Source organism: Astatotilapia calliptera, chromosome 3 (genome assembly GCF_964374335.1).
Source record: "Astatotilapia calliptera chromosome 3, fAstCal68.1, whole genome shotgun sequence".
Taxonomy (NCBI): domain Eukaryota; kingdom Metazoa; phylum Chordata; class Actinopteri; order Cichliformes; family Cichlidae; genus Astatotilapia; species Astatotilapia calliptera.
Window position 1 is genome coordinate 3,934,826 of NC_137424.1, and position 12,606 is coordinate 3,947,431.

Genomic DNA, 12,606 nt, shown 5'->3' on the forward strand with positions numbered 1-12,606 from the left:
TCCTCTACCTAATCACACGAGCCACGGTGTGAGAACGGGTGTGGGTCACAATCAGCCAAGGTTTTGGGTGAACCCATTGTGAGATCTAGCCCCACGCTATCATGTGATTTCCTGTGATCAAATGTCCCAGGATGTGAGTGGGCGTTAAGGCGTCCATGTCCCTCTTCAAGCAACTTAAAGAAGTCCAGACGCTTTTCTTTCCAAGCTCCTTCAACAACATCATTCATAGAACAGCTTCCAGCTTCTTTTGCTCGGCTACGGTTTGGATGGATTTGCAGATGCAACAAGACTAAAATGGTTAGGGTCAGGAGGTCAAAGGTCAGAGCTCCTGTGGGTCTGAGGGCGGCCTCACGCTGGAGAAGGATGAAGGAGTCTGACCTGAGCCAGTGTTTGACATGAACACATCAGCACTGCTGTCAGTGAGCCTAACGACAGCCGTTAGCATCATTTCAGTGTTTCAGTCATAAAAACACTTCCTGTCTCTGTGGTGGTTACAGTGACATCATGCAGTTTGTGCTTTGACCTCCAGAGGGCGACAAATCAGCACAGACAGAGAGCTCCATTCAAACTTTGCTGCCATCAGGAATAATTCTTCAAATATAATCATCAGTGTTTGAGCAGTTATGATATCAGGGACAAACTAGACATGTGTGACAATACTGAACATGTCACATGACACACCTCAAACATCATGTGATCCACTCTCAGTCTGCACTTTCATTCATGACTTCAACAGGTTGAAATGAGCTTTGAAGAAACATTCAGTGAAATAAATCTTTCATGGATTCATGTGAGCAGCAGATGAACTTTGTACCAACAACATCTTCAATAACAGAGTCTGAATGAAGCTCAGGTGTTGATGCTGCTCACTGATTGGACGCTTGCTTTCAGCTCTGCTCTCAGTCTTTACTGCACAGGTGAAGGTAGAAAGTGTGACTGGATCTATAGACTGGAAGCAGAGAAACATGCTGAACATTTGAAGCTTTGCAGCAGAAATGTTCATGTTACAAATACAGCAGAGCTGATCTGGGATCAGTGTGTTCACACCTGCAGCTACAACAAGGTTTCATGTCTCCACACGTCAGCATGTGAACTTTACTCTGACTCAGTCTGAGCAGTCAGACGGCCTATTTTTAAAGTTAACACATCAGCACACACAGAGCTGAGCCCCTCCCACCTGTGCTGAGTTTCAGGTGGAGTCCCGCCTCCTTCCAGGAAGCAGCTCACCTGTGTGTCCGTGTTTAGTGTCCAGGTGTGGAGTGGAGCTTGTTGTTGGTGTGAAGAAACTGTAAGTTTGCTTTGTTTCCTCCTTTAACAGTTTGTCTTTAGGAACTTTACTGTTTGTTCAGCTCGTGTTTGATTTCTTCACACAACAAACTGTGTGTGTTTGTATTTCCGGTCTCTCCATTAAAGTCAGTGTGTAATGTTTCCTGGCTAACATCAGCTGTGTGCAGCTTAGTTCAGCACAAATCTGCCGCTCCATAGTTCACGGTAACGGACTCACAGCTGGACCAACGAGGCCGAGTGTGTCCGCCACTCTGAGCTACGTTCGTGTTTGTGTACTTGTAGTTTGTACTTTGAGTTCACTCAGAGCCCACAGAGGACGCAGCGTACGTGATGACGTCACAGCCCTTTACCTCCTTTACTGTCACTGTGATTAATATTTACACACGAGACACCTGCAGAGCTCTGACGCTAAGCTAGCACACAGCATGCTAACGCTAAGCTAACACTAAGCTAACACTAAGAGTTCTTACAGACACGAGTTAAAAAGCTGCTTTTAGTGTGTGATCAGAGTCCAGGACTGAGAGCAGCAGCAGAGCTGATGGATGATGAATTACTGGATGGAAGAAGCTTCTCATTAGCAGTGAATCAGTGTGTGTGCAGTTCTCTGCAAACTCAGCAGCAAGAATTAGTGTGAAGCTTTAACTCTGCTGATCCTCTTTGAATCCTGGATCAGCTGAAATGTTTAAAATGTTGTTCACACGTGTTGGACTGACTGAAGCGTCTAGTCACAGTGACTCAGTGTGTGTCAGTGAATGCATCGTGTGTGCTTCAGGCTCCATCTAGTGGACTGATAGCAGAGCAGCTGATGGCAGCTTCCTCTGCCTCACACTGCTGTCTGACTGCATCCAGCTGACACTGAGATGAAGCAGGAAAGAAGCAGCTGATATTTGGACAGCACACATGATGAAAGGAGGATTTCAGCTGATGTGCACATGAATGATTTGTGTTTCCTCTGCAGGTAGAAAGTGTGTGTGAGCTGAATTGAGCAGCATGGATCAGTGTGAGGACAGAGAGGAGGGAGTCCCTCCCTCTAAAAGCACTCTGTGTGGGGAACATGAGAGCCAGACCAAAGCTCAGAGGTGAGATGACCATCTCTAACTGTCCATGACTCTTCTCCATGTCACAGCTCAGCACTCACATCACTGCTCCATCATTATTCACAGGAACCAGCCTGGACCTCCACCCAGCTCTGTGTCCTCTAAGAGCAAACGGGTGAAGCATTTCTTTCGTAATTTAGGGCAAAAAAAGTCATCTGACGAAAAGTAAGTTCATGTCAGTATTAAAATGTTTGAAATTTTAATCAGCTTTTACTATTTAACAATTTATACTTTATTTATACTTTTTATGTAATGTATTGGACACATTGGATGTGACACATGTTTCATGTTCACTTACTTTTAGCGTCAATCAGAAACCACCCAGCTCTGTGTCCTTACAGAGTGACTGGTCTAAAGGTCGTCCCATTAATTTTAAATCCCAGCCTGTGTCTGCTGCAGAGAGGTGAGCTGTTAGCAACATGAACTCTTTGATTAAACTGCTCGATGTTGTTGGATATAAACTACAAACACGTCGTTCCCTCAGTCCCATTTAAACTGTCTTTTAAAACAAGCCTTTGGTTTCTAAACAACTGAAAACCCACTTCAGCAAACAGGAAGTGATCAGAGCGTCCGTCCACTTCCTGTCAGGCCCTGCAAACATTTCATATTGAAGAAAAGTAGTTGACATCTCACATTTTTACTCCACCACATTCAACCATTGTGACATTTTACAGCATGAAACTCTTGTCACATGACTCCTGTTATGTTATAGAGTCATGTGACCACCAGGGAGGGATTTGTATGGATGAAACACATTCAAATCAATCTGATTCATCAATGGAAACATTTTTGGTGTAAATGCAGCAACACTGAAAACGCTGAAGATAAAAACACAACAGATGAAATATGAACAAATCGAGGCTTTGAATACACGTGTGTGTGTTTGAGACACAGAGATAAATGGATTGTGTGTCTGTCCTATTGCTGCGTGAGGGTTTTATTGTAGATTTTGTGCGTGTACACTTTTGACCACGAAGGTGTTGAAAGGGCGTAAAACAGTTGGAGGCACCAGAGTGAACACTAGTGCTGTCAGTAGATTAAAACATGACTAATTAATGACACAATCTTCTGTCATTAATCCTGATTAATCACAATTACTTGATCAATAGCTGCAGTTACATTTTTCCAACTTTATATTTAAGCCTGTAACAGACGTTTACACCATATAATGAAGTCAATGCAGAATAAACACAAAGAATGTTAAACGCTTCAATTCAAAGAGACTTTGAATAGTTTTCAGTCTTTAACTCAGCTTCTCTGCTGTAAATACAACTTTGTAACAAACATATATACTAAAAGCTAAGTGTGCACTAATATATAATCATATATAATCTATATTACTGCTGTTAATGAAAATGTTTAATCAGACTCATCACAGGGTTACTGTGGATTCATTTGGATTAATCACCATTAAACATCATTTTTAATGTAAACGAATCAAAGTTCATTTCATGAGCAAACAGACTCGAGAGAAAAGGGCAAATTTACACACTTAACATGTTTATTGAACATGTAAACATTGATTAAGCTCCTGAATGAGCCGACCCCCCCAGGGACAGTCCTGCATGCTAATGATGGGCTCTGCTCTGTACCTGCAGGATTCTGTCAGCCACAAACTCCTCAGCTGATCCTGAATCTGAGCCCATCTGTCAAACAATCATTTTCTTCACAGGTCTGTGGAGGTGGCACTGATCCTGCAGCAGTCTAACACTCTCTGTCACTCTTCTTCAAGTCTTTGACACGAGGAACCAAAACTATGTTATTAACAACACTAACAGGTCTGCAGTTTGTCCACTTGGCAGTTGTGTCATCAGTGCTTTGCATCGTTGTGATATTTTAAGCTGGAAGTGCTTCGGTGAAAAGAAAATTCCTTCTGTCACGATGTGCAGAATCCTTCATGTTGGTCGGCTGGTCCGTCTTGTTATTTTTTTAATACTCAAACTTTCCATCGGGAGGTCAGTGTGTGTTTGTCATCTTCCATATTGAGCTGATTGGTTCAGCTGCCGTCACTAACAGATGTGCTGCACATCTGCACGTGTGCAAAGGTAACTCTACTCGGACAAACTGCTCGAAGTGCGTTGATAGAAACATTTCAGGGATTTTGAGTCGTTCTGCTCTCCAGATGTGTCGTGTTAAAGGTTTTTATCATGTTAATCATGATAACAGATGAACCCCTAACCCTACATGTTAATTTTGACAGCACTGGTAACTCCTTTTTAATGTTCTTCTGTCAGATCATTGATTAGACTCGACTCCAAATACGAGACTCAGAAAACTCAAATGAAAACTCAAATCAAAGCAATGAGAAAAGGACTTCTTGTGTTAGAATGAAAACATATGGAAGTGGTCAGGTTTCAAACACTCGATGAATCTACTGCACAGTTACATTCAGGGACCTTTGGCCTCCTGAGACCATTAGTTGATGGTTCATCACAGTTTTCTCAAAGTTTCCTCTGAGCTTCTGCAGCATCATCACTTCCATCACTGATGAAAGAAAGTTCATAGAAAACAGAAAATATATCTTCAGAATCTGAGAGTCTAAAACTTGACAGACTTGATTCAGATGAAGTTATTTGAGCAGAAACTCCTGGATCTTTATCCTGTGTTGATCTAATCCTTCATGGTTCCTCCACAGAGTGGAGCAGCAGAGCTCAGAGGTTCCCAGTGGTCAGTCTGCCCAGCAGCATCAAACACAGCTGGACTCCATATTTATGGTCTGTACATGTACAACAACTACTTTATTATTAATAATAATGCATTTATTTATAGGTCCCTTTCAGAACACCAAGGACTCTGTGGACTAAATGACCAAAAGAAAACAAACTTTGAAATCAGACGGTGCAAATATGATCACAGGGAAACGTTTTAAACATCGAGGCTTTAAACAGAAACCAAAGTGAAACAGTTTGTAGTCGAGATCAGTGGGAATGAAGCTGAATAACTGTTTCTTCAATAACTTTGAGCTCTTAAAAAAAGAAAAACTAGCTGAAAGTCTGGCTGCTCTTATGAAAAGTACAGAGAAATTATGGGTCGCTCAACGCTTGTGCACAATATAAGAGTTGAAATAAATCTAAAGAATAACTCAAAGTCCTACAATCATACTGATAAAGTCATCTACAGCTAACTATCCAAGTGGATTTGTTTAAGACAGCTCCATCTACTGGTGGCCCTCTGCAGGTGCATGAAAGGGGCGTGTTTATAGTGAAAGTAGTAGAGAAAGTAAACCCCACGGGAAGGAGGAGGACTCTCAGCGGCTTCCAGCTCATATTCAGACATTTGACTTCTCACTGAAAGCAGCAAGTTTGAGTGTCTGTACCTTAGTTAGAAGAGATAACATGTCAGTAGTAATTAGAGTTGATTGAGCAATGCTGTCCTTGTAATGTAGTTTATGATTTTTATGGACAAGTCCAGTTTTTCTGTAGAGCCTCTCAAGTTGGTGACAGCAGCAGTGGAAGTTCACGTGTAAACCAGAGCAGCAAATCAGGTCCAAATGTGTTGTTCACAGTGAGTGGGATCATCATTGGCTGCTATGTTAACCTCCTGCAGCAGGATGTCTTTGGTCAGAGAATGGATAGATCACTAAGTCATTGTTGAGTTTAGGGAGACAGTAGACAGTTGGAGGAGGTTCAGCCAGTTGACACACAGTAGATAAAATAACTGAAGGCAGGAGCAGACACCTGTATGACTTTCCACCTCTCACATAGATTATTGTCCCTGGGCAGCGCCACAGGGCTGGTAGATGTAAACAAAGCTGGAGGAGAGGATTTATTCATCTGAGAAAAGTCACAGAGTTGTGTCTTGATGCTCAATCATCCAGGTACGTAAATCCCAAAAAGCTTGATTCTGTTCATCTGGATGTTTTCAGTGGGAGAAACGTTTCATCATCATCAGGTGACTTCTTCAGTCTCAGCTGACTGCAGGTTTCAATCTCATAAACAGGACATTTGTATGACTGAAACCAGCCCACTGAAGGAACAATGGGCTGGGAGGTCAGTTCATTGATCATTGGTACGCATATTGTCAGGACCATTGATCAATGGTTGTTGATCAATGGTCATGAGTCCAGTTCACAGAGAGCTGGGGAATGGCTGCAATCACAGCATGTAAGATGGTGACAGTTGTACCCTTAGGCCCCTCCTCCATTCAGAGATGGTCTTTCCTTTTCACATAAATGGCCTCCTTGACTCCGCCCTCAAACCAGCGTTCACATTTACTCAGGACCTTCTTGATGTGAAGTTCTTCTGCTTCGCTGGCTGCTGTGTCTGTGGGGATGGTGTTTGTTCTGTGTTGTTGCGTCCTGATGACGTCCAGTTTGTGCTCCAGTGGATGATGAGAGTCAAACCTTAAATACTGATCTGTATGTGTAAACAGAGTGAACCTTTAAGACCAGTTGTCTGTACGATCAACTCAGTCACCTGAAACATCTCCAAGTTTCTGGCTTTGATCATCAACCTGTTGGTAGTTCAGCTCTGAACACCAGTGAAATGTTTCTCCCACTGAAATCGCTGCATTCATATGAACAGCATCAACGTTTTGGGATCATGGAGTTGTGGACAAAGTCTCAGTTAATCAGATAAAGTCAAACCTATAATTGGTAAAGAGTTCGCGGATGATATGCCCCTTGATGGTAAAGAAGTGGATGTTGTGTGGACTAAAGTTCAGAGTGGTGGGTCATTCATAAATATTCTGTTCCAGCTGCTGGAGGACAACATCATCACTTTTGTGAAGAACGAGCTGAAGAAGATCCAGAAGGCTCTGAATCCAAATAAGCCCCAGTGCTTGGAGTTTCAGAGGGAGGATGATGAGCAGAGGAGAAACAGCAGAGACGCATTTGTGAAGATCACAGTGGACTTCCTGAGGAGAATGAAGCAGGAGGAGCTGGCTGACCGTCTGCAGAGACGTAAGAGGATTTATCTAAAGATTTAAGCTGCTGGATAAATGAGACACTTGTGACACCAGTGTGTTCAGTCATTTCTCAGTGGGTCAGAAATTGTCATCAGCATTTTGTAAAATGTGATTGTTAAAGTTGTATTTTTATTATTATTATTCAGAACTTCCAGCTGCTGTTTGTCATCGTAACCTTAAGTCTAAGCTGAAGAAGAAGTTCCAGTGTGTGTTTGAGGGCATCGCTAAAGCAGGAAACCCAACCCTCCTGAATCAGATCTACACAGAGCTCTACATCACAGAGGGAGGGACTGCAGAGGTCAATGATGAACATGAGGTCAGACAGATTGAAACAGCATCCAGGAAACCAGACAGACCAGAAACAACCATCAGACAAGAAGACATCTTTAAAGCCTCACCTGGAAGAGATGAACCAATCAGAACAGTGCTGACAAAGGGAGTGGCTGGCATTGGGAAAACAGTCTTAACACAGAAATACAGCCTGGACTGGGCTGAAGACAAAGCCAACCAGGACATCCAGTTCATATTTCCATTCACTTTCAGAGAGCTGAATGTGCTGAAAGAGGAAAAGTTCAGCTTGGTGGGACTTGTTCATCACTTCTTTACTGAAACCAAAGAAGCAGGAATCTGCAGCTTTGAAGACTTCCAGGTTGTGTTCATCTTTGATGGTCTGGATGAGTGTCGACTTCCTCTGGACTTCCACAAAACTACAATCCTAACTGACCCTAGAAAGTCCACCTCAGTGGATGTGCTGCTGATAAACCTCATCAGGGGGAAACTGCTTCCCTCTGCTCGCCTCTGGATAACCACACGACCTGCAGCAGCCAATCAGATCCCTCCTGACTGTGTTGGCATGGTGACAGAGGTCAGAGGGTTCACTGACCCACAGAAGGAGGAGTACTTCAGGAAGAGATTCAGAGATGAGGAGCAGGCCAGCAGGATCATCTCCCACATCAAGACATCACGAAGCCTCCACATCATGTGTCACATCCCAGTCTTCTGCTGGATCACTGCTACAGTTCTGGAGGATGTGCTGGAAACCAGAGAGGGAGGACAGCTGCCCAAGACCCTGACTGAGATGTACATCCACTTCCTGGTGGTTCAGGCCAAAGTGAAGAAGGTCAAGTATGATGGAGGAGCTGAGACAGATCCACACTGGAGTCCAGAGAGCAGGAAGATGATGGAGTCTCTGGGAAAACTGGCTTTTGATCAGCTGCAGAAAGGAAACCTGATCTTCTATGAATCAGACCTGACAGAGTGTGGCATCGATATCAGAGCAGCCTCAGTGTACTCAGGAGTGTTCACACAGATCTTTAAAGAGGAGAGAGGACTGTACCAGGACAAGATGTTCTGCTTCATCCATCTGAGTGTTCAGGAGTTTCTGGCTGCTCTTCATGTCCATCTGACCTTCATCAACTCTGGACTCAATCTGCTGGAACAACAACAAACAACATCCCAGAAGTCTGGAACAGGAGAATCTGCAAAGAAACACTTCTACCAGAGTGCTGTGAACAAGGCCTTACAGAGTCCAAATGGACACCTGGACTTGTTCCTCCGCTTCCTCCTGGGTCTTTCCCTGCAGACCAATCAGACTCTCCTACGAGCCCTGATGACACAGACAGGAAGTAGCTCACTGACCAATCAGGAAACAGTCCAGTACATCAAGAAGAAGCTCAGTAAGAATCTGTCTGCAGAGAAAAGCATCAATCTGATCCACTGTCTGAATGAACTGAATGATCGTTCTCTAGTGGAGGAGATCCAACAATACAGGACTTCAGGAAGTCTCTCCACAGGTAAACTGTCTCCTGCTCAGTGCTCAGCTCTGACCTTCATCTTACTGTCATCAGAAGAAGATCTGGATGAGTTTGACTTCAAGAAATACTCTGCTTCAGAGGAGGCTCTTCTGAGAATGCTGCCAGTGGTCAAAGCCTCCAACAAAGCTCTGTGAGTAAACATGTTGTCATCGCTTCATTGTTAAAATCATGGGAAATAAATCAGAAATGCTGAGTTCAAAGAGCACTGTAACATTTTTTTAAAATAGTAAATTAAATGATCATCAGTCACTCGGTAAATATATGGTAGTTTTAATGTTTCACTCCAGCATTTCTAAAACACACTTTGTTCTGTAACTCTTATCAAAGGACAATCCAGACCCAGCCTATAAGAACATGAGCTCTGATGCTTCAGCCCCTCTGACAGGTTTATTATCCTCAGCTTGTTCATTTGTCTCCAACTCCAGGAGTTTGGTTGTTTTATTCTAAAGCACAAACTTCACCTGCCAGACTTCACCTACATCTTTTTCTGATGTTCATAATTTAAGTTCAAGTTTGTATCTCACTTTCAGTGCACACCCTCCCTTTTTAAATATAAATCTCTGCTGTGCTGTCATGTTTTCATCCTGTATGGAGGGAGAAACTCGGTCTTCATTACTGAAATTGCCTCTAAGGTCGTGTTTCTTGTCAGTAACCATATGTAACTGTAAGGCTTCCATAACCAGTGTTATCACAGAATTACAGTGGGTTCACTCTGGGTCCTCTACAGTTTCTTCCCACTGTCCACAGACATGCAGTTAGGTTACCTGGTGATCTAAACTTCATGCAGGTGTGAGTGAGAGTGGTTGTCTGTCCCTCTGTGGGCTTAGTGGAAGAGACTGGATGGATCTCTGCTTTGTCTTTGATATATGCTGACAGCAAACATTCTCCATGAAGTCTGCATTTCAGCTCATCTCCTTTATACACACCTTTAACAGGAAGAGTTTTATACAGCTAGTGTTTAAAATCCAGTGTTCTTCACAATACACAGGTAATGAGCATGATTATTGAATTACTAAAATTTTCTAAAATAATTGTTTTAGTTAATATTGTATGACAGTGTACACAGAATTATTAGCTCAGTAGGCAGAGTGGTCGCCCCATGATCATAAGGTCAGGGGTCGAATCCACCGAATAGCTACCTTGTGGTACCCCTGAGCAAGGTACCATCAAGGTACCAATAATGTGCACTGGACTGGTAGCACTCATAGTCTCATAGGTTTAAATAAATTTTAAAAAAAAAGGGTTCAACATATAAACAAATTTAATTTGATCACATATATTGTTTGTTTTTTTTTGTTTTTGTTTTTTTCCTTTCTCTCACAGACTGAGCAGCTGTAACGTCTCAGAGAAAGGCTGTGAAAATTTGTTGTCAGTGGTCAGCTCCCAGTCCTGTAGTCTGAGAGAGCTGGACCTGAGTACCAACAGCCTGAAGGCTTCAGCAGTAAAGCTTCTGTCTGCTGCAGTGGAGAGTCCACATGCCAAACTGAATGTTCTGAGGTCAGATCAATTTGTATTATGTTTAGTTCTGTTTGTTTATGTGTTTGATGTTTGTTTTTGTTTATGTCTTTATCCAGTTATCCTTGTTTCATAGCATTTTTATTCATTTCAAAGTTAAACAGAAGTTTTACTAACCTGCTCAGCACAAGACAATAAGCTATTGCACCTTGATTACACTTTAACAACAATCTTTATTCATGTTTTTATCTTCAGACTTAACATCTGTGAACTCTCAGAGGAAAACTGTGAAGCTCTGTCCTCAGTTCTCAGCTCACAGTCCTCTAGTCTGACAGAGCTGGACCTGAGTATCAGAAAGCTGCAGGATTCAGGAGTGAAGCTTCTGTCTGCTGGACTACAACGTTTAAACTGTAAACTGAATACTCTGAGGTCAGATCAGAAAACATTTAGTTTTTAGAATTATTAATTAAAGTTCATACATATGATGTTGTATCTTAGTATGTTTATGTTTCCTTTAAAAATAGAAAGTCAACATTTAATGTTGTGAAATGTATTAACAAACTCTACATGAGTACTTGTTTTATAGATTGTCTTTTATTTTTCAGACTGAGTGGCTGTAACCTGTCAGAGAGAAGCTGTGAAGCTCTGTCCTCAGTCCTCAGCTCCCAGTCCTCCAGTCTGAGAGAGCTGGACCTGAGTAACTCTGACCTGCAGGATTCAGGAGTGAAGCTTCTGTCCGCTGGACTAAAGAGTTCACAGTGTGCAGTGGAAACTCTCAGGTCAGGATTCAAACTTTTCCACAGATGATCATTTGAAATGTGATTTATATTATTGTATAAACAGGTAACTTTTACAGCTGTCAAGTGAACTTTTATTTACATTTGAGTGGATAATTGGACTCTGAATTACTAAAAGTTGTTATAGTCATGTCTCTGTTTATTTAAAAAAATACTTCATGCACTGCCTAATTTAAAGATTTAGGCTCCTTTGGGCCCATAATATATATATTTGATTTCTTTGTGAATGAAATTAGGAGGATATTGGCGACTGCTGATTGGCTCGCTGTTTGTTTTTTATTCACAGTACTTAATTTTAAAGGCTGATTTCTCAAAATGAGATGTTTATCTTTTCTTCTACAACACGTGGAGCCACCAAATCTTCTTGCTTGATTTATTCATTACAGTTTGATTTAAAGAATATTAGACTCGTAACATAATAAATATATTTATTTCACTTCTTCTTGAGAGAAAGAAAGGGATGACTGGGTGAGCTCCAGTGGTTCATCCCAGCAGAGAGAGCGGCACACTGGGCTGCAAATGATCACAGTAGTAATGGCCATAGTTTGATAAAACAGGCAGTCTTACCCTGTAGATAATACAGGGTTCTGGTGCCGATGTGGGGGAGGGGAGTCGCCCGGTACTAACTACATACTACTAACTACCTCATCCAGATGTCTTCCCTACTAAACCTGATAAGAAGTAACTGCAGTAGCCTTATAGGTCAAATCAGTTTCACCTGTTAAAGTTAGCTCCACTATTAATTAGGGGTGGGGGAAAAAATCGATACTGTGTAGTATCGTGATATTTTGTTTGCTAATAATGTATCGATACAGGAACAGCAGAAATCGATATTTTGTTACAAACAATTTTTTCTCTGAAGTCAACATGCTCTGGAGTCAGAGCATGTTGACTTCAGAGCATGTTGATCCTTTTTCTGAGCAACAATCCTGACATTCCTTCACTGTCCAAATGTGTTTAACTTTTTTTTTGGCAGCAATAAACATGACAGTTTACTTATTTTAATTTAAGACATGTTTAATTTTAATTAAGTTTGAAACTTTTTTTATTTAATGTAAAATTATATATTTTTTAAAATTTACTTTCAAATTCTTCAGTTGCTGAAGGGGCTGCATAGTTTTCATAAATTGCATAGTTCAGAATAGCTATAATTGTACCAGATGGTTGCATTCAGTTAAGTTGGACTAGACTGTAATACAAACCGTTCAGTTTGTCAACAATAAAACTGACTGAAATGAGAGAAAGACTGAG

General features: G+C 41.7%; 1 protein-coding gene across 1 annotated transcript; it reads left to right on the forward strand.

The window, feature by feature from the left end:
* The first annotated feature begins 1,191 nt into the window (after window positions 1-1,191).
* LOC145422778 (protein NLRC3-like) lies at window positions 1,192-12,599 on the forward strand. The gene is made up of 7 exons (XM_080294572.1): window positions 1,192-1,288; window positions 2,246-2,366; window positions 2,451-2,549; window positions 2,689-2,787; window positions 5,020-5,153; window positions 7,436-9,233; window positions 10,427-12,599. Exons 2-7 carry the CDS (start codon window positions 2,278-2,280, stop codon window positions 10,692-10,694), a joined length of 2,487 nt encoding a protein of 828 aa, XP_080150698.1. The 5' UTR covers window positions 1,192-1,288; window positions 2,246-2,277; the 3' UTR covers window positions 10,695-12,599.
* Window positions 12,600-12,606: the final 7 nt, after the last annotated feature.